The following is a 24,078-nucleotide window of genomic DNA, read 5'->3' as shown; positions in this document are numbered from 1 at the left end:
CCCGGTTTCTAGCGTTTTTAAGTCCGCAGACATACCGCTGTGCCACTGGGGGGGCATTTTTTTTTTAGTGATTCTTACTTTTATAAATATGACATTTATATAACATTATTCATGTTTTTCATTTTAATTTTGAAGGTACTGTATCTCATGATTTATAAACTAATTTTATTTCCCATGAATAATCTTTGCATGTACTTTTTATTATAATAAATACTTCCGAGACTTAAACTTAATCCAAGGAATGAAATTCTGTTCTATTGTGAATTAACAGCAACTATTTCAGATTAGGTAATTCAGTGAAAAAACACAACTGGTTTAGAAATTTCAACTTCTTAAGTAAATGAAAAACTTTAGTTAATAGTTAATCTTCCCTTCCTGAATGAAAAAGTTCTTTAGTATTTCAAAGTTGAATGTTCTACATAAAATACAATTCAAATAACTGCATCATCAAAATTACCCCCAAATCATGTTTCCAAAGTTTTATTAAATTACCAAGGCTTTCTTTTGTTATTACCAAAAAAGATAAACCTACAAATATAACTACTAATTAAATATTCACTGAATTATCATGTTATGTTCCACTGAAATAGATACATTATAATAATTATTTAAACATAATAAGACCACAGAAACCTAATTAAAGCTTGATTATGTTAAACATTTATAATTATTTGTAACAACAAACAACACTAGAAAAAACTATTTAAAAAACAATTCTATTTTGATCTCAACACACAATGTTACTTGTTATAAGATTTGTCTTGTCTACAGAACATCAGGTTTTGAAATTTCATGAAATAAATGGCAAATCTAAAACTAAAAACTAAAATTGCATATAATCTCTTAATTATCTGTTTGCTGGTTGACTACGGAAAAACCACCTTCCCCCCTTTCTCAACCCAGTCAAGGAAGCTTCCACAGTAACACTTGACTCTAAAACAGAAAATACCAATATGTTTGAAAACAAGCATTTTTTGTGGAAATTTAAATTTTCTTAAAAATTTGTTTTTCAAATGTGGGACACATAAATTATTTGATGAAATAGCATAGAAAAGTTTGTTTAGAAAGACAATTGAATACGAACCCCATCAGTAATAATTGGAATTAACAAAAGACAATGACTGCATATGACTGTATGAATATGGTGTAACTAATAGAAATGAGCCTTGCATGAAACAAAACATGTGTCTCTATTTTTAACATGAAAATTTTATCTTTTTAACTAAAACTAGATACATTCCTTTAAAACCAAAATTTCAGTTCTTGCAAGAGAAACACAACACAGTATAGAGATGGTAAACACAAATATTGTTTAACAACCATATCCTATGGAAATTCACTGAACCATTACACAGATATGTTTTTACAGTTGCATTTACTTAGTGTGCTATAACATGACTAAGAAGTGCCTAGGAATAAAAACATCAATCAAAATCAAAACAACAGACATTAACTTAAGACCTAATTCATAGATTCAGTGAAGTGGCCATTATAAGGTGTATTCTTAAAATTTACTTGTTAATAACTATATATTTTGTTGCTCAGACAAAGCCACTACTAGAGAGACAAGCTGCAGAACCTTTTGCAAGTAAATATGAGTGACGTGTTAGGTTATGTCTATCTTGTTACAATAAAATATCACATGACTGCCCATAATAAATATTTACAAATTGATGTACTGTTTTCACTACTTACACACTAAAAGTTTCATAAAAATATTTTACAAGTTACAAGAAGAATCGAATCCATATAGTGTTAAAAAAAGAAACAACTAAAAAGCTAAAATTGAACACTAAAAAGGTTAAATTTGTTGAGCTAAACTATATTGAGAATTAATGCCAAATGATAGTGGAATTTAATAAAAGGCTTTACAAAATATATGAACAAAACATATAATAACTATATAAATTAAAACATGAAACAATTATTCTCAGAATCAAACTGACACATGCAAGGTTACTCACTTGTCATAACCAAATTTTCGCACAATTATAATAGCATCAGTAGCACGACGACCTGAGCGACAAGTCATCACTACATTCCCATCATCTTTAGAAGGTAAAGGAAAACCATACTTTTCCTTAAACTCATTAGATGGAAGCTGAAAAGCCTGCTCCACTTCAGCTACTAAACAACAGAAAGTAAAAGCAATTTAAAATTTGTTGTTTACAATAAATAAAACAGAGTTATTAAATATTCCACATAGAACATTTCACACATTACCAACACACAAGCAATTTTTTTTAGGATTTATAAAATCCAAGTAAAAATACCACATGATTGTTAATTAATTGAAAATAAAATTTAAGATCCATCATACTTTTATAAAGATTCTCTGTTATTTTTAAAACTCTCAAAAGCAAAGATTAAAATAGAACACAGCAACGGATTAAATATATATATATGTATTTATACCACAACAACTTTCTGGGAAAATGTTTAAATTTAATCATGTTTTCTTTTTACTAAAATTTAATTTTTTTCCCCCTTCATTTTAGAGGTTATTCTATAGAAAATCTGTATTATAAAAGTGGCTTGTGTCAGTGTTTGCTTCCATAACAAATGTTTTCCAAATTCCTGACCTCTAATTATAGTGAAACTTCTAGGGGTTCTTGGGTACTTTACAGAATTCTAACATCCCATCATGCATCCCACTTTCCCCATGAACCAATGAAATAAATGCCGTGCCTGACACAGGTTGCTATGTCAGTATATTTAAAAACTGAAATCTATCTACTACCTTTCTTTTGATATCATTGATTCGAACTTCACTTTGCTTTGAGGTAAAAAGAAAACAAAACTTTATATGTCACCTTTGTGAATTCTATATCACTAATCACAGAACTAAAACAGAATTTATTCATAATGAAGTACAAAACCTATCCTTAATACTGTCTCTTTGTAGTCCATGAATAGTGATGTTACTATACAGGATACCTCAATTTAGGTTGTGTGTTGTTTCTTAATTGCAACCTGCAAAATGATTTCATGCATGTGATATCCAATGTTTGTTTTACAAATTGCAAAGATTTTGAAACACATCATCACACCAAGAGCCTGAAAAAAATTTCAAAAAATCGCCACAACTTACGAGGAACATTGACAGAGGTAGGAATCATTCCAACTTCTTTTAACTCTTCAGGAGTACGTACATCAATTAATGTAACATCACTGGCATTGATGAGAGCACTTAGTTCTTCAAATGAGACTTCTGTGACTAAGAAAAAGTAATATAATTGTAAAACATTACATTAAAAGGCAAAATTAGTAAAAATTGGCATAAAATAATTAGTAAATAAATTTTTTTGTACATATCAACCAGATGAATGAAAAAATATTTACAACAAAAACAAAAGTAGCAGTCAAGATATTTTACAATCTTATCACATAACAGATTATACAACCTTTACCAATACATAAATATATAATATAAAAATATGTTGAGCTCCAATAGGTCAATATGCACAAACTTATTTGATACATGCTACAATAAAAATTCCATTAATATAATTACACTATGAACTGATTTGGTTTAACAATTTGTGCAAAGATACACATAGGCATATTGCACTAGTCATCCCTAATTTTGAACTTATAGACCAGAGGGAAAGCAGCCAGTCAACCCCACCCACAGCAAACTCTTAGGCTAATCAAATTGTGGGATTTGACTGTCACCTTTATAATGCTCTCATAGCCCCAAAGCACAGAGAGGGTTTTTTTTGTGGCAACAAGGCATTAAACATAGACCCTTGGACCCACAGTCTGACATGCTACCCACCAGACCACACCCAGCCTCATTATGATTAAGCAAGGATGCTGTCACAGCTACTTTGTACAAGAGCTATAGCTGGAGAAGTATCCTTCATTAATTTTTGGTTCTTAAAATAAATTTTGAAAAATGTATTACTACTACAACTCTACAATTACAGTACATAATAAATATATGACTTTTAAATCTAACTGTGACAGTTTATTTGCTTAAAAGACATACATATATATATATAAAACTTTACAGTCAAAAATTACTTTTAATACAGTGGGTATACTATACCTATAATATTTTATGTATTATTCTCTCTACTTACACAAACATTTTATAAATTTGACAATTTTAACAAAATTATCATAACCAAGATTTATTTTTTCTAATTTCAAATATCATTTACTAAATTTTAAAGAGAGCCAATTTCAATCAAATTTGCTGTTTAGCTGCCCAACACACACACACCTCATATTTAATATTTTTCTTTTTTTTTGTAACACACTTACTACATGTTTTTTTTTTATAAACTCTATTGTGTCTAGAATGTACTCAAACATTAATTGAGGTGGTGCATAGAATGAAGTTTTATGTCTTCCGAATATTCACAATATCAGATGTTTATGAGTCATTACCCTTACTTTTAATAGGTGGATCAGACTTATCTTCTGAAGTTGTAGCATAACGTTTAACTGAAACAAAAAACAACAACATCATCTTAAAAAAATATAAAAGGCCAATTTAACAGAATGAACTTGATATTTTCTGTACACAGACCACATGACCTAAAATGATAAAGCTATACACAATAGAACCTAGGATTTAAATCCTACAATACTATCAAAGCAATGCATACTAATGTAAAAAAATAACACACTATTACAGGAAAACTCGTACACATTTTCTATACTATTAAATAATACATTTAGGAAAACAAAATGGCTATTTAATTAAATTGCTTTTTTTCTGTCATTACATCTTGTAACTAAATGTAAGCAGACATTTATTTTCTACAGGAATAAAGTTGATATATACCTTCATAAACTATTTGATAACACACATTATTACAATCCTTTATCCAAGTTGCATTAATAATAATTATTTTGCTAAGGGAAAAATTTGAAATGGTTTTTCATTGCACTGTGTTTTGGTGCAATCTGTTAGCTAATTATTCATGTTTCTGTACAAATTATAGTAATCCATTAGTAAAAATTCACTTATTCTAAAACTGATTAGATACTATTTTTATTTTTCGTGAAGGCCGGTACTACTGTGTGGGGTATTGTTCAAAATGTCTAATGTATTTGAGAAGCTTCAATGTTAATGATGGTATACACCTTAATTATTGGCTTTCATATATGATAATAAAGCAAGTTTTGGTGCTTTTTTTTTCCTATCATCACTTTTGTTTACAATACTGAAAACATCACCTTTAATTCTTTAAAGATTCCTGTAATTCATTATCTTACAAAATGGTGAAAGCATATTGTTCTATCTTAAGTCTAAGATGTGTTACAACACAAAATAATCTCTAAGTATTGATATTAAGCATACTGTAACCTCTTAAATCTAAGATGTGTTACAACATAAAATAATCTGTGAGTATTGATATTATCATAAAACAGTTAACTTTATGCCTAACATTCATAGCTGAAAACCAAGATTCTCATTTTTCTTGAGGAATTAGAAAAATAATTAGCTTTTAAAGTAAAATGTGTTTCAGAAGCTTAAAATTCCCAGCAATTGAACAAAAATTTATATTTTTTTCACCAAACAAGATGAAATTTGTTTTTTGGATTGAGCAATGATCTCGATAAATGCCTCTATTTTAGGTGTAAAATAAGTTTAGTATTATTTCATAAGATAAAACTGGTCTCCTAAATAAACATGTAGTCAATACACCAAAATGATATGCACAATATATTTCCCTCTCAAAAGTTAGTTATGATTAATTATTATTTTCTCAGCCGAAACAACTCAAAATGTGGTTACTAAATCTTTTATCCCTTATTATTGCACTTAAAATGCTATATTCAGTGCAGATGTATGGTTTAATAATTACCATATCCTAAGCAATGAGTGTAAAAATAACAATCTGCAGGAAAAGATAAACTAGAACTGTTACCTGGATTTTCAAACATATGACAAAACTTCTTTGTTTTTTGTTGTTGTTGGTTTTTTTTGCATCATCTTACCTAATCTTGATTCAGATGATCCAGAAATATTGTGGTTTAAATTAAAGTGATCTCTCCTACAGTTTGTCTGATGTACTGTTCTAAAATCTGCTGTCTCCACACCAAGATTTTTTAGATGTCTATAGAGTCTGACCTTAAACAAAAGTGGTATCCTGACAGTTCTAGCCAATAAAGAAGTCATTTCTAAACCCAAAAATAAAAATATAAACAATTTAATCACAACATAACTTTTCAATGAATTCTAGAACTTGATTTATAGCCTATAAGAAAAATATAAATAAAAATGATCTCAAACTTAACTAATGTTTATGAAGATATAAAATGAAAAATAACAAATTAGGTTAATATCTACACTGTACAATAAACATTCAGAATATTGGTACTGTAATTAAGAATATCAAAGTAATGCTTGTGAGGAAGTAAGTTAGTATCATCATTTTTTCTCCAGATGCAATCATCTGTTGGCAAAATTATATTACAGTGCCTTACAAAAGTATTCACCCTTGCAAAGTTTCTACATTTTGTTGCCATCCAAGCTTGCAATCATGAAACTTTCAAATGGGACTTTATATTTAGAATCTACACGATCAACTCCAAATTTAGAAAGCTAACAAATGCTAATACTGTGTAAGAAAATACAAAGAAAATTAGAATATTCTCAATTGCATAAGTATTCAACCCCTTTGCCACAGTAACCCTAAATCAGTTCAGGTGCAAAAGATTAGTTTGAAAGGTCACAAAATCAGTATAATGCTCACTGTTTGTGTATAATCAAAGTGGTTTAACTTTACTTCAGAGTAAATGCATCTGTTCAAGCCACAACTCACATAGCGATACAACAAACCAACCATCAAGACCAAGGAGCTTTCCAACAAGTCAGAGATAAAGTGGTAGAGAAGTGCAGATCACTGATTATCCCTTTGAGTATGGTAAAGTCCATCTTTAAGAAGTGGAATGTGCTTCATACCACCAGTCACTACCCAGCTCAGGCCATCCTTCCAAACTAAGCAGATGGACAAGCAGAAAACTGGTTAGGGATGTCACTGTAAAGCCAACAGTGACTTTGAAAGATTTGCAAAGTTCCATGTCTGAGATTGGAGTCAGTGTTCATACATCGACAATATCCCGGTCCCTACAAAAAGCTGGCCTGTATGGGTGAGTAGCAAGAAAGAAGCCACTATTGAAAAAGAATCATCTTATCTCATGTGGAGTTTGTGACAGAGCATGTAAATGATACTGTAGACATGTGGCAGAAGTTTTTATGGTCAGATGAGACAAAAATTGAGCTTTTTAGTCTAAATTCAAAGCATTACAGCTGGTGCAAGCCCAACGCAGCACATCACTCAGTCAAAACCATCCCAACTGTCAAGCATGGTGGTGGCAGCATCATGTTATGGGGGGGGATGCTTCTCATCAGCAGGAACTCGGAAGTTTGTCAGGATTGAGGGGAAAATAGATGGTGCAAAGTACAGGTGAATTGTAGAGGAAAACCTGCTTGAGTCAGCCAAGAATTTAAAACTGGGTTGAAAATTCACACTTCAGCAGGACAATGACCCAAATCACAAGGCCAAAACCACACTGGAATATTTTCAAAAGAAGAAAGTGAATGTCCTGGAGTGGCCCAGTCAAAGTCCTGATTTTTGTCCAATAGAAAATTTATGGCGAGACTTGAAGATTGAAGTCCATTCCAAAAAGACTCACAGCAGTAATTCCTGCCAAAGTTGCTTCCACCAAGTACTGACTTAGGGGCTGAATACTTAAGCAATCAGCACATTTCAATTTATATATTTTTTTTTGCTGGCTTTGCTAACATTCAACCTCTTTCACATATAAAAGTGTTAAGTTTGATCATTAGAGTTTTGAATAAAAACTAGTGCATTAAAAATTGTTTACATTATTTGTATTTAATCAAAATGTGACATTATTGGTAGGGGTGAATACTTTTGCAAGGCACTCTACATATCATTACACATTCATAACTTCCATTAATATAACTTGCAAGTTTCCTACTTATATTTTGTGCAATCATCTTATCTAATGTTCAACTACAGTGTATGATGTAATGCAAAAGTCACATGATACTGGAAATACAAGATGTTTATTGTTGATTGGCTTATGATGTACTGTTATGTTAATTATTGTAAACATGTGACACCAAATGTATGCTGAGTTGTGGTATTTAAATACTTCTCTGCCAAGGTAAAAAAGAAAGGATTTTTTTTTTCAATACTTATTTCGTAATGTATTGCTTATACAGGCAATATCATGAAGGTGGTAATCTCCCAGTGCCACTTAGCATGTGAATGTTACTTGTCCAGTGTTCATGGACTGTCCTTTGTAAGTTGTCTTTATACGTTAATAAACGACTCCTAGGATTACTTGATGTGTCTTTATTGTGCTAGTATAGGTTATTGTAGGTGACCTATTCACCAGGTTAATGTTACAAAACTAGATCATCAAAGACTGCTAATGTTAAACCAAAAGTATGTTGCAGAAATAGGCATTCTTTTAAGTTAATGATCTGTTTTACCATGTAGAAAATGTAAAATTTCAAAACCACATAAACTCAAAAGCACGGTACACTTGAATTCTATAGTGTTTTTAAGGTAATCTGATGTTAATACAGTTCAATCACTAAATGTTTTTACAAGTTTATCATCTATATAACATGAGGTTTCTCTTCTTACCTGAATGCTGACCTGATGCTAGTTCCTGGCAAGACCACAAGATGGCATAAAAATTGTAATCAGTATCAACAAGGTAAAACTTTATTTTCTTCGACTCTGACAATAAGAAAGATAAAAAAAAAAATTGAAATAATATCCACTACAACCAAAATAAACTTTCTTTGAAAACATGAGAAAATGAACTAACAACAAAATAATAATAACAGCATTCAATTCAAAGAAAAATAACCAATATACTTTCCAAATACCATACCTTTCAATGCATTTCAAATTAGGATGCAATGATACTTCACCATGAAAAACAGTTGTAACTCAAAGTAAAATAATACACCTTAACCTAGATTTCTGTATTTATTACTTGTAATTGAATCATATGAAATTCAAGTCTTCAACTAAACCTTATTAGTAACAAGCTTATGGCAATAACTTTTGATAATCAAGCAAAAAAATACAAAGAAACTTGACACTATAATGCTAATATTCAGAAATAACTAAACCTTGTATAAAGCAATACTTACATCTTGAAATACAAGATCTGCAAATATGTTATCAATGCCTTATCTCCTTTTCTATCACAAATATTTGATACCTGTCTATAAACACACCTAAGTTCTTATCTTATTCTTTAATATGGCAATCCTCCCAACACACAATAAGACCTGTTCTCTTGTTTTCTGATGATAAAGTACATTTTTCTCATTTTAAACCATTCACTAAGCCTATCTAAGTTATCCCAAATTTTAAGTTACTTTTGGATGATAAAAATTATTTGTTGATTAGTAAATAAAATTAATGAAACCCTATTCAGTTCTTAAAAAATAATCTTCACCTTAACTGAATCTTACCTCTATCAGAGACTCTCCTTCAACAAGTAAAATAATTTTGTTCTTGACACCACAGGATCAAGTATACAACTTTGAGAAATCTGTGATTTATTAAAATATTCTAAATATGTTGTCCTCAATGGTATCAGTTACCACCAGCCAACAATGGTCATTTTAAATATTTACATATGTAGTTGCTCACAGTCTTTTTTCTTTAATCTGTAAAATTACTTCCTCAAACTAATAATCAGTATTACAAAACATATACACGAATAACTTTGTCAAAAAAAAATCATGCCACACCTTCTGACCCAAATTTGAGATCAAATGAGCCTGCTTTTCCCCTTGAGTCGGGGATTTGTCCGTGACCCTCTTCTTCAAAACCCGTTCTGTAAACATAATTTTTGTATATTATTAGGTGCTCTGTGTGTGTACATTCTTTATAGTGATCTGAAACAAGTATATAAAATGGTTAACAATATGTTGAAAATGCATAGCAAAACTTCTGAATTCAATATTTTGCCAATATCAGCTAAAAGAAATATAATGTTATATATTACATGTACCACAGTACAGAAAAAATGCACTATTGAAACTTGATGTTGAGAAGTTAAAAGATAATCAGATATTTACACTACTGCTTGAAAACAAAATGTTTTAAAAGAAAGAATAAATTTTCTATACTAATTAACCTCCCAAAACACTCATAATATTATCACTTAATGTAGACTCTTGCTCAAGCACTCAGCATAACACACCAAGTGCTGGAACATTAAATATTTCAAATCTGAATGAAAAACAAGCTAACAACACTTTGCCTTACAAATAACCTGTCTTACGTTCTAAACTTATAACTGGATAACTCGCAAAGCAATACTTTGGTAAAGAATCTTACAAAAGGCCTATAGTAAGAAACTATAATTTTTAATAGATATAAATATTTTAATGGTAGCATAAGACATATAGATTAAGAAAAGAATTAAAATAATATTCAAATATTGCTAGATTAGATTCTTCAAGAGATAACAATTTCAAAGATCTTAAACTCTCTTGATATTTTGTGGAAAATATTATAAACTATAAAGAAGAAATTATTTTGTTCTAAACTCATATATTTTTGCAGAGAAAAAAAAATATGTTGCTAGCATCACTTGCCTGGCATATCACATGAATGATAATAACTGGGCATGTTATGTATTTCTACTTTTTTTCTTGATGGAATTTGTAAATTTTATACCAGTCAGTCAAACTGCCAAACACAAAATGTTTAACACTTTCTTAAACTTTGAAGTACATACTTTCTACTGTAGAATGATAACTTAATATAAAAACAGCAGTCAAATTTTGTCTTTCCAAGCATTTTTTAATACTTTTATTAAAATTATCTTTTACTCGTATGTCTTAGTTTCTTAATAGAAATTTCAGATGAATATTTCTAATTTAAATGTAATAGTGCGTACAGATTTCTGTAAGAAATATTTAAGCCTCTACACAGCAATAGAGCTAGCTAGGTGATTAACTTGATATAATCAATTATCTACGAGTATCATAATCACAATTAAATAATTGAAATTAGCATTTCCAATTATTAGTTTTCAGTAATTCCAACTAACCAAGTACCTGAATTGCTGCCATTACAATTTCTCATTATTTTTTTATTAATTAAAAGTTGTTCTGTTCAATCAATTAGTTTCATGACTAATGAAAAATGCAACAGTATACATACATTCCACTTAAACTGCTTATAAATAACTCATGAACATGAGGGTGTGGCCATTGGTTACAAAACTTGTCATAATGATGCCTGTTGTTCATGCTTACCTTGTATGTCTAAATATTGTAGCTCTAACTTGATATAATGCTCACTTACTAAAAACATAACTAGTGTTATGTAGGCCAAGATTGCATTAGTGAAAAACATTATGGCAAGTTAATATTTGTTATTCTATGAAAAAAAATATTCAATTGCTGAATAACTTGTTTATTAAGTCATTAATCTACTTACATGAACAGGACTCATAATTAATTACAGCTAGCTTTAACTAGAAAAAAAGAAAAGGGAAAAAAATATCTGGCTGTCATAATGTGCCATTTAAACATTGCCTAGTACAGTATTCTTTAAGCTGTTTTATTTACTGATTTCTCAGCAAGCACATGCATTTCTAGTTTCTCCTGGCTTGTACTGTAAATTTAAACATATTAATCATTTTAATGCATTCTTTCTAAACTTCTGCCTATATCAACAACTTCTGGTGTTTTTACTCTTACATTTCCTAATTTTTAGGTTTTTCTCAAGCATGATGGTATTGTTTGTTTGTAATTAAGCACAAAGCTACACAATGGTCTATCTGTGCTCTGCCCACCACGGGTATCGAAACCTGGATTCTAGAGTTGTAAGTCCGGAGACATACCACTGTGCCACTGGGGGGGGGGGGGCATGATGGAATTATAAAGAATTCCAAGATGATTATAATAAGATTTTTCCATATTACCATAACCTTAATTTTTCTTATAATGCTTTGATTTTCACCCAGGTCACCTAAGTATCATTACAAGTTATTTTGGCAAATAGTAAATATTATATTCATAGGATCAGCATGCATTTCTTATCTCTGAATTATATGTTACTTATCACTACTCTGACAAGAATCTTTTCTGGTTCTGTCAGATGAGATCTAAAAACAGTTATTTTTAACAAAGTATAAGTTTATTCTGTTTTAGTAGTCTTGTGAAAATTTGATGGAGGAACCCAGAGAACAATATTTTCAGTTTTTATAGCTTTCATACTGTGTTGCATAAATATGATGCATATTCACATGCAACAGTTTAGGATTAAATAAGTAACTAAATCCAAAGTTTTTGTGCATGAAAATATCTTTCATATTATATGAAAGATGGTTTGAAAATGTTAAAAGAAAACAAGGTAAAAATAGGAAGAGTAGTCTTATGTGAGAGTAAATGATTAGTTGAATGTAACTGATTAATGATCCCAACAACTGGTTAACAAATTCAACTAATGGTACAGCTCTAAATAGCAACACCAACAACGCTGCTGCTAAAACAAGTAATTATAAGGTTTTAATTTTTTCATAAATAATTCAGTATGAATAAAAAATCTGTAGGTTGAAGTATCACAGCTTTTCTTCATTATTACATATTCACAACCATGTTTTAGTGTTTGTTACTTGTTTTTTGCCTTTACCTCATTAATGGTTTACTCTAGAGACTTTGCAGAAAGAGATAAGTTTAGATCAATGACTTTTTAAAAGGCCATATAATGATATAAAGGGGCATAAGTTATTATTCTGATAAAATATTCATAGTGTTGAGAAATAGGTAATAATGTACAGAAGCTTCACACATGAAAAGGTTTATGATATTGTACAAGATGGCATTCAACAGGACACTACTTATAGTTTTATTAAAGAAAAATGGCATCATACACATCATATTACAAAATGAAAATATCAAGTTCTACACACTTTTATGGTTACATAGGTTCAATTTCTTTGTATTTCTGAGACTGTAAAATTCATGAAAACTTTAATATGGTTGTTGAAACATCAGATACCTAACAAAATTGCTCTTCCTAATATCATATGAAGGAGACAATATTTTTTTTATGATTAAGGACATGTCATTTAATTTGCCAATTACATAATTGTTTCTGTCCATGATCAAAATGAGGAAGTGATTTAACCTCTGTAGAGCCTTTATGACTATTCCACAGTATTACTGCAACTCTTCCATACATGCAGGGAAACTTTTTTTTAATCACAACTTTTAAGTACATGGGCAAGTATTAGAGGCAAGACCTTATGGTCAAGTGTGAAATGCTTGTATCACATGACTTGTGTCTATTAACTAGCATCTCATGAGAAGACCGATTAAAAGCATTTTGCAAGTCCAAATGATAATAACATAATATTTAAATACAACAGGTCTGTTGGTCTATTGAGACGTTCTAGTCCACTAAACTAAGCTTTTTAAAAATATCTCTGTAAATACAACCTAAAATACTGTTTTCTCTGCCACTAGCAACAATAACACACTGCTTGGATGCTTTAGAGACTGCTAACCAAAGCATCAAGTTCATTTTCTTCCATACACTGTTATATAAATTAAATTTATAATTTAAATTATAATAATTGATATCCCACATACCAGCAAATTTATTGCAAAGCATCTTTTATTACTTTCAAAAACTTTTGCTACCACTGATGTAAAACTAATAGGCCTAGAATAATTTGACTATAGGGAAGCTATTTATATCTTTGGTAATAGTAGTACGAATAGATGGTTACCTCACTAGGGTCAGTACATTCAATGAAAATCAAACTTTCATTGTTTCAAAAACTTTTCCTACCACTGATAAAAAAACTAATAGGCCTATAATTACTTAGCCAATAGAACACTAAACTACTTTCTTACAAACTTTTAGAAAAACATAACCTGTCGACATACCACTTTAAATTTAAATCTATCGTAACCACTAATTTCAAGAGCAAAACATATTTTAGCTTACATAACTCGAATACTTTAGCGCCCTCTATTTCGTTATTCAAAACGTGAACAACAGGGAAGAAGTGTTTGGCACTTTTAAAAATTAATATATCACAAAAATGTATTTGCCGTACGATAAACTGACTCAAAAGTAACATTTGTTTGTTCAAACAGTTGCTATTAACTTAGTAACAAAAATCTTTAGTTTACAGAGCTCCAAAACAAAACATCGAGCACATAAGTTAAAAAATAGTATCTTAATATATAAAACTACTTTTTATTATACATCACCTTCTCTTCACCTACCGGAGATTTTTTGCAGAAAAAAATATTTTTACGTCCGACCCACTTGCAGGTTCTATGTAAAAAACATCACACGCTCTGTTATCTTCAGAATTCGTCAGTATTCGTTCGGTTTCATACCATACACCACCTAACTAAATAACAAAAATTAATACGTATATATATATATATATATCTGTGTGTGTGTGTATAAACAATAACCATGAGAAAAAATGATGTAAATTACAAAGTTATTTATATTGTTCAAGTAACAATAACGTATCGCGTAGGTAATATTACAAAAGTTTGTCTGAAGCTGAACTGTAAAAATGCAGCAACTAATTGTTTCACCATATTCACATTTATATTTCCTCACCTCTGCTTTGAACAATCCGCGACCTTTCACACGCCAAACGAATGCTCTACCAACTGAGCTAAATAATTGATCCCATAACACTTCCTGGTAAGTTTATTTTTTAACATTTCAAATTATTACAATAAGATGTCATAAGAAAAAGTATCAATAATTATTGTTATGCATCAATTTCTAACAGAAGAGAGTTTTGTGTGTATTTTGTTAGTTTTTTATCCAACTATACACTATCCTAGCCTCACTATGCTCTGTCCACCATGAGGAACTGAACCCCGAACTCTAGCGTTATAAAGTTACTCACAGATGTTAACTTTTAAGCATTGAAATCAATGAGATAGCCTCTCTAAAACTGGGAGGGAAATGGGGTTTGAGGCTTATCTGAAGACCCCAGCAAGGATGGAAGCCTCAAACTATCTTTCATTATGACCATTTTTGGCCACCCCACGGTGGCACAGCGTAATGTCTGTGGGATTATAACACTAAAAATCGGATTTTGATATTCGCGTTAGGCAGAGCGCAAATAGTCCATTGTGTCGCTTTGTGATTAACAATAAACAAACAAAATGGGAGGCAGAAGAATGGTTTTGTTTGCTAGTTAGTGCTGTTTATTTGGACATAATTCCCCGAATTTATTTTTTGTTTAATGGAATGCAACACGGGACCTTTTAGTCCATCTAGGCTAAACTAAACAACAACTCAAAACCAGCACTTACCATTCATATATTTATCAAACCTTCTTTTTAAACTCTTTTAAATTTACTGCCTCTACCACATCCTAAAGCAACCTATTCCGAAGGCCAGCTACCATGTTACAAAATATAACTGTCTTAGTTGAAGATGACTCCTACCATGCTAAAATTTATATTTGAGGTCCTTAATCCTACCATTCTCACCATTAAATATGAAAAAAGATGATGCATCAACACTATCAATTCCTTTAACAATCTTAAACACCTCAATCAGATCTCCTCTAACTCAACTCTTCTTTCTTCAAGAGATAACAATTTCAAAGATCTTAAACTCTCTTCGTATGACAACCTTTCTATCCCAGGTATCATCATAGTAGCTCTCCTCTAAACCCTTTCCAACAATTCAATCTCCTTCCTAAGGAGAGAAACCCAAGACTAAACACAATACTCCAAGTGTGGCCTAAACAATGAAATTATAACCTCTTTAGACTTGTAGTCAATATTTTTGTAGATACAACCTAAAATCATATTTGCCCTACCACTAGCAACAGCACACTACTTGGATGGCGTAAGAGACTGATAAACCACTGGTCAGGTTTTGTATGTATGGATGAACCGGATTCTTTACAGTAGGTGTCTGTGATTTATTGGCGATAAATAAACTAACAAAAAACAAAACTATTGAATACCTCTCTGGTTCATTATTAGCTTACAAGTTGACTGGACCACTCGTATTTATATCTGATGTCTCACATTTAATATTCCTCGAAGTTACCAGAGTTTCGTGATGTCATCTAGAACATTCTAGGCTTTTTTAAATTGTATGCGCCCTCTATCTAATATCTAAAGTTAAACAATGAAAATATAGCTTATGACAAGAGTAACCAAGGAGTTGGCGGTGGGTGTTGTAGACTAGTTGCTGGAATAGTGAGAAGCAAGTGAGCATTGCAGACTTAACTTTACTCAACTCTTTCTGAAGCCATATTCTAGCTCTTGGAAAGCATGAGATGGAGAAGTCGGTCTAAGAAAATCCCTTACTGAAAGTAGAATGTTTGCCAGCCTTGCATCAAGTCCTGCAAGTCATAACAATATGACCACCTGTTAATATTCAGTTCCTTTACCACATATGCAGACTGTCATTCTCAGCAGCAACTACACTGGTGACAAACCAGACACAGTCTCCACTGGAACTAGAGTGGATATATATATATATAATGAAGTCCATGATCAGTACACGAGCACTAAGCATCTGATTAAACTCATCACATAATACTATCCACGAGATAATGTACATAGCTCAGCAGTTTGGAAGAACAGCCAGTGATAAATAAGCTAAAAAAGTAAACCAGGATCTTTTGAGAGAGATGAGCGTTTCTATTCTTGTTATCATGGCTTTAGTATTGTGCAAGGAGAAAAAACTTTGTTGGAGTACACACAAAGACCTGGATCATTTTACTAAGGACATGAAATGCTGCCTTAGCCAGACTAAAGCTCATGATGCCTACTACCAGATAGACCATTGTGTTATTGCTAAGGTCAGCATTTAAGGGGGAAGAACAACTTGTCAAAGTAACAGAAATACGTTTAGAAAGGCTTTTTAATGTTTGTTTTTTTAAGCTCTGGCTGAAATGTATTGTTTTAAAATACATTTTCATTGTTTACTCATGTTTATTCATACTGAAAACTTGTACGCAGTTATGTTGACTGGTATGCACATATTGTTTTATGCCCTTCGTCAACAGTAGGCCACCACATATTTCAGATCGACATACATAATAAGGTAAAATCTATGGTAGGCTAGGAAAATGTGTAACAGATCTGTTACTCTACAACATCATCTTTGATGTATGGAAGATCCAAACATTCCAGAGCTCACAGTAGAACAAAATATTAAGAACTTGTGGAAAACAACAACCTGCTTACTTTTCCCCCAAAGAAATATAGCATTGTGTTGGAGGACTTGACCATTTCTGCAGTATAGTGCATAAGGATGGTTTAACATGAAGTTATGTGTGTGTTGGTTCCTATAGATAAAATTGGTTGGTTTTAAGCTAAAACATCGACAAAGGTTTTGCATTAATAGATGTTCCATTGACTTTCATGTAGTTTTTGGAAAGCCTTTTTTGTTAATAGTGGAATGATGATAAGAGTGACAGCAAAGTTAAGATTAATAGCAACATATTTGTTTCTGCCTGTTTTAGGGCGCTAGAACTGGTGTAGACCAGACCAGAAGTTATCAGTTACTTGTGGGTTGAGACCTATTGTTTTAAAAAGAAAATAAAACTTTCTAAGTTGTATTTCTTTGGGATCGAATTATTGTATAATGTCAGTTACTGAGAAGCATCATATGTATGTATCTTCAGAATAAAAAGAAACATTGCATCCAGAATCCTCATTAATAACACACCACCTGCAGACGAGTTGGATCACTATCTGATTTCCCAGAGAGTTTGAGAACACCTGTATTTCCACTTCAAAGAACCAGAAGACGAAGAAACGAAAAACCTTCTAACCACTAGCTCTTCCTGCTAAGTAGTTACCTCTGCTGCAAATACCTAGACAAACTATCACTACCTACCACTTTCATGGTGATGGTGAACAATGCTTGGTCCAAAAGGCGATCAAAGATCTGCTGGATCTATTGCCCACCTAAGTACCTGCAAGTCTTGACTTTCCTGCAGAAGTGCTCTTGCAATGCCAGTGTTGGGTTTAAATAGCACGTTGGACTGAAGCTATTGCCATTTTCCAGCAAGAGGAAAACATATAGAAGGAACAGTGACTTAAGGGAGATCTTAGGGCTAGAATGGAACTCCATCACACATAAAAATTAACCTGCATAAGCCAAATAGGCCTCAGTGTCAGCTGGTGGAAGATGGTCCATAGCAGTACTGGATTCCCTCTTCCTCTTTCAATCCATGGAGGAAATGTCAAATCAACATGTAAGTATGTAGACATTTTGTACTTCTATTTATTTAACATTGCCCTAATTTGTGGAATTCTACTGTACATATAAATGTGCACAGCAAAACGAGTAACATTTAATTTCCTGTGCAAAGTGTCTATGTTATATATTGGTCATCTCTGCAATTATCATCTAATCATTGAGATTGATTATATCTTATCTAATTGTGTGTGTGTGTGTGTAAAGTTTTCAGATTATTCCATTTTAATTAATTACACCTGTCATACGACATTACTTTCAGGCCTATTATATTTTTTAACATTGCATTTTTTATCTAGTCCCTTATAAATTTTTAAGAATTAGGAAACCGTATAATAGTACTATTCCAACCACATCATGTTTGCCTTATCCACTGCCGACGATACGATTCGCTCAATCCAGAGCTCATCAGGCCGGATGGAACACAGTTGTCGGAACATCACTTATATAAGCCATTTGTTACAACAACATTTTATTTTACTTTACCTTAAATATTCTTTACTATGGTCATTCCATTTCAGCTAACTGTACATACAACCACGAAAAAAACATATGTTGTTTAATAAATAAAATGTAAATCAATAATAGTGAGTTGTGACGTGGGTTTCAATTTACTTACGATTCTTTTATCAACCAGAATGGGTAAAATGTGAAGTTGAGTTTGATTCTGTTAAGTGCCTAAATGTTTCTTTGATTTCATTCTAAAATGCATTCGATTCGTGAAATTCTTTTGTTAGTTGTGTTCTGGCTTGTATTCTAACCAAAAATGATTAAGGAATCACTGTGTGTACTAATTTATTGTTAAGTTTTGTTCTATAATGTAATTAGTAGTTATTTAGTTTGATTCATTCTTGTTGTGACCGTTCATAAAACAAGAATATGTTCTTGTCAAGGAAAGAGTTTGTAGTAGTTGTGAACCCGTTGTACAGTATGTTCATCTGTGGGTGAAGTGAGAATACTTTTAATCCTAGTGGCATATTTGAATATTACAACTCATGGTCGGGGCAGTAGTTTTGTCATCATTAGTTTCCTTTCCTGGAACTAATCAATCTCGAAACTTAAAAAAAAATAAAAGTTGGTTTTGGAACAGAATGTCACCATGTAGACGTACGGTTTGATCCCAGTGACTAATTTCTAGAGCTCATGTTAATCTTAGCCACAATCGCTTATGATGATCAGCGCTTTCTCAGTTCTTGATTACTTGCACATTTGTCGCAGGTGTTTAGCAAGGCTTTCATGTCTAAGAAACTCTCCTGATTTTGATTGGCTGTAATTTACATAAGTAACTATTCATATGTGAAAACCTCTAGATATTTAACCTCGTTTGGGAGATGAGTCTAGAAGGTCTTTTCGTTCTTCTCTCAACAACCAGCATAATCTCAAAGTTGTAACTTTCTATTTTCAGCTTTAATTCATAACTTATGTCAACTATTTATATTTCCAGTTATTATATGTTCAAATAATTATTTGTTCTAACACCAGTATCGTTTGATAATTCTTTGTAGTGTCAGTCATGGTAATTATATACCTCTCTCCATCCTAATTTCCAGTGAAGACTCTTTTTTTTTGTCAAACATGTCTGTAACATGTCATTTTCACTTGTTCTCATATTAACATTCCATCCAACAAACGACAGAACCTCTTATTACACTGGTGTAGAATATACCGTAATAAATTTATTGATGACATTTGCAACGAAGTTAAGCACAAAGCTACACAATGGGCTATCTGTGCTCTGCTCACCAAGGGTATCGAAACCCGGTTTTTAGAGCGGTAAGTCCACAGACATTCCGAAGCAGCGAAATTTAATCTTATGTCATTTGCTTATTCTTTTTTTGTTTGTTTGTTGTTGTTGTTTTTTTGCGTAAAACTACACATGGCTATGTGCGCATAGCCTTCCCTAATTTTAAACTGATTGACTAAAAGAAAGGCAAATAGCGAACACCAACCCTTACACTACTCTAGTCTGACAGAATAGTTGGATTTGACCATCATTCTTGCAGTGCATTTACTGACTCAAAATGCGGAACACAGATTTTGTGGCAACGGAACGTGCATACTCATCATTAGGCCATGCCCGGCCGCATATAAATTAAATAAATTAAGTTGATCTTCCTAATGAAATAATTTGTTGCCGTTTGCGACCTCTCCAAACGAGGTGTGACGATCGATGTATTCACTGAGAACACTACAGTTTCAATAAAAACCTCTTCTTTCGTCGATGTAGGACAGTAGTAGTAATAAGGTAAGAATGACGATAAGCAGCATATTGTAATAAGGTTATAAATCCTATCTTTTCTTGTATATATATATATGCATTTTTTTTAATAATCGAGCAAAATTCAATCTTATATACATTGCGAACCGTGGTGCCTGTCCGAGTGTTCGTCTGTCTCCCGTTTAAAAAGATGCGCACGCAGGCAAAGCTCAACATTCACTTTTGAAATGAGGGGAGAACAGGCATGAATAATGGAATGATGTTGATGCCAGATTTTATTTCGAAAGCAAGATATCCAACATTAAATTGTTAGGAATTAATCATACTATAATTCACATTTCAAAATGTGACGAAACTTAAAGAATAAAAATATAGATTTACCGTATGTTAATGTTGAGCGGCTCTTAACATGACTGAAATGCTCAACAATTACTTTTTGCAGTTGGCGGCATAAGTAGCTCGGCCCGGCATGGTCAGGTGGTTAGGGTACTCGACTCGCAATCTGAGGGTCGCGGGTTCAAATCTCCGTCACACCAAACATGCTCGCTCTTTCAGCATTATAATGTGACGGTCAATCTCACTATTCGTTGGTAAAAGAGTAGTCCAAGAGTTGGCGGTGGGTGGTGATGATTAGCTGCCTTCCCTCTAGTCTTACACTGTTAAATTAGGGACGGCTAGCGAAGATAACCCTCGTGTAGCTTTGCGCGAAATCCATAACAAACAAACCAATAAGTAGCTCAGAGCTTTGGTTCTGAGTGAAACCAAGAGTGTAACACAGTTAACATTAAATAAGTTATAGATTAACTTAAACTTTCCTGTCACTGGGAACAGGTATTTTTGTTAGAATAACTTAAACTTTTCCTGTACTGAGGTCAGGTACTTTTGCTTGTAAGCAATATTTGAAAAGTTTGAAATTTAAGATATGTTATATGATAAAAATGTATTCGATTTAAATGAATGATTTATCGTTTTTGAAATGTTATTGGTTCACGTGTAGATTAACTTAGCAAGTTGTTTATAGAAAATAGAATATTTCACAGTAAATTATCAATTGTAAAATCACATTTTTGCGTATATCAGAGGACTTGTAAAACAAAGTGCCATATATGATGTATTATAGTGACTATTCCTACTAACTGTACATAACATACAGCAAGTTCTTTAATTGACTACAAATACAGGTGTCCCAGTGGCTCAGCGGTAAAGTTGGGAGTTTCTAACGCTAGAATTCTGGGTTCATTCTCTCTCTCACACACAGGCGGTAAGTCATAGGACTTACAACGCTAAACAATACCTGTAGTGGGCTCAGCATAGATAGCCAATTGTGTAACTTTGAGTTTAATAACAAGGGGTTTAGCGTAAAAAACTACTCTGTAGCTTTGTACGAAAACAAACAATACAGACAAAGTATTTTTTGATATACGAAAACTGTATTATCAACACAGTATAAGGATTAAGGGCAAACCTTAACCTCCTTAGCCGAACCTGATTATAATATATCATTATGATTTCACACAAAACATCTTTAATAATGATAGTATCTATTTGGTGAATCAAAGCAATCTAATCATTACAGGTTTTAATTTTCTTGTGTATTGTGGTGTGCACATTGTGTAGCTTTGTGCTTAACAATACATAAACTTGTGTATTAATCCATAACATTAGGTTCTACTTTGTCAGTTTGTTTTATAGATTTGGCTTCAGTAATTTAAATATTACATTTTAGTTTTAATCAACACAGTTAGCTTACTTTTATGAATAATTTATCATAAATGATTTACAAACATAGATACAAAACATACAGATAACTCTTTTTAACATATATTTTCAAAATTATACAAGATCATTTTATTTTTAACAAATTAACGGTGCTACTATAGCGTGCAATCTACAAAGATATTTACAATATAACGTGCGGTCTACAATATACTATCATCATCATCGTTTTAATGATTCACTAAAACATAATTTCTTCCTAAACGATATACATCTAACCACGTTTTTGTTCAGCAAATAATAATAATTTAATAAGTTGTGTGTTCTAAAAGAGTACCTTAAATTTAGGTTATAATTGCGCTAGTTTTGATTGTTGGAACTTATTTCATTCCGATTATATTTGCCCCCAAAACGTTGTGCAATGGTAATTTTATACTTTATTAGTTTAAAAGCGTAATTTATAACTGGTGCCAATTGCAAATAAATGAACGTTAAAACGGTGATGATGATAGAATCTACGTAGATCGCACGCTATAGTAGCACCTAAATTAACTTAGTTATTAATATTAAGTAAACAATATTACTAACAAGTATTTTGAATGATTTAAAATTCGAAATAAAAAAGGCACACAAAAGCGTATGTACAAAAATTAAGATAACTAACAACTAAAATAATTAACAGAAGTAAAATATTAAAGTAAATTATCCAAACATTTTACAAAGTATGGTTTTGAGTCCAAAGTGTGCAACGTAGGTCTATAACGGTAGGCCTAGTATAAGTTAACGTACTGCATAATCTTTGCATGGAAACACTATGATTTAAAGCAAATTTAGTTATTACTAAAATATCACTCGATAACCACTGATCAGATAACTCACCTTTCGAACATCGTAGTCAACAGTATTCGGGGCTCCAGGACATTTACCATCCTGCAAATCCTGACTCCTCACCCCACACACAAACAAGAGACTAAGAACAGCAAGACTCAGCATCTGAACACCCCTCTTCATCTGCGAAGTCTTAACTTTAGTGGTGAGGTTTTTATACCCTACTGTTACACGAACCTAACCCTTCTGTGTAATCGCAAACTGGTTTCTACAAGTAACATGTGTATATATTAGATCTTACGTAAAGATTTTTTCTGAATGATTGTATATGCCTGGTACAGAAAAGGTGGCATTTAATAAATGTTAAATAGACTGCATAAATTTGCTTGCCAGCTATAACAGAAAAGAACAGTAGAAGTGTATATGTGTGTGTTTAAGTTCTTGAAAGCTTGTACAATGATTAATAAAGTGATTTTGGTTCAAGGTTATTTTACTAATCACGTGTTACACTAAGAATGCTACTGACTAAAGAATTATATACAGGTTCGTAGTGAACTTTTTATCCGAATTCGTTTGTTTTTTCTGTATGTATATTTTTCTAACCCTATTGTCTGCTCATTGATGATAAGCGACGATAACTATATTAAGAAACAATAGAGTGCAATATTGCAGATGAACAATGTGACTGTTTTTACATTTGTTGTTTGAACTTTCATAATCACAAAGTAGTATCCATAAGGGCTATCATACTTCAATACGGCTATGTACCCATGCTTATCTTTAGCACTCCACATGACTTCTATATCACAGGATGAACACTTACGTTACGCCCTCCCTCCAATGGTAAAAAAAGCAAAGGTGTCTCATTGTGTAGCTTTGTGCTTAACAACAAACATACAAAAAAAAAAGTTGCACAACAGGCTTTCTGTGTTGTATCTACCGTACAAATTTTAGTGTTATAAGCTCTTAAACCTACAGTCGAGCCACCGAGAGGGCTTTTTTTTCTGTTGATGTTACAAATTAAGGGTTGACATATTATTCAATTAAAAAAAAAAAAAAAAA

The 24,078-nt window shown here is 31.9% G+C and overlaps 1 protein-coding gene across 1 annotated transcript in view; it reads right to left on the bottom strand.

The window, feature by feature from the left end:
- Positions 1-23,389, bottom strand: part of LOC106472554 — a 43,864-nt gene extending 20,475 nt beyond the window's left edge. Inside the window, exons 1-8 of the mRNA XM_013933205.2 lie at positions 23,068-23,389; positions 14,276-14,406; positions 9,770-9,855; positions 8,643-8,738; positions 5,956-6,138; positions 4,402-4,452; positions 3,092-3,217; positions 1,965-2,127 (exon numbers count right to left, since the gene is read on the bottom strand). Of these exons, the coding sequence (XP_013788659.1) occupies positions 1,965-2,127; positions 3,092-3,217; positions 4,402-4,452; positions 5,956-6,138; positions 8,643-8,738; positions 9,770-9,855; positions 14,276-14,406; positions 23,068-23,199 (968 nt within the window). The 5' untranslated portion in view covers positions 23,200-23,389. The remainder of the gene's footprint in view (positions 1-1,964; positions 2,128-3,091; positions 3,218-4,401; positions 4,453-5,955; positions 6,139-8,642; positions 8,739-9,769; positions 9,856-14,275; positions 14,407-23,067) is intronic.
- Positions 23,390-24,078: the final 689 nt, after the last annotated feature.

The sequence above is a fragment of the Limulus polyphemus genome, unplaced genomic scaffold, assembly GCF_000517525.1.
Source record: "Limulus polyphemus unplaced genomic scaffold, Limulus_polyphemus-2.1.2 Scaffold5418, whole genome shotgun sequence".
Classification (NCBI taxonomy): Eukaryota; Metazoa; Arthropoda; class Merostomata; order Xiphosura; family Limulidae; genus Limulus; species Limulus polyphemus.
This window is presented reverse-complemented; position numbering and strand designations above follow the sequence as displayed.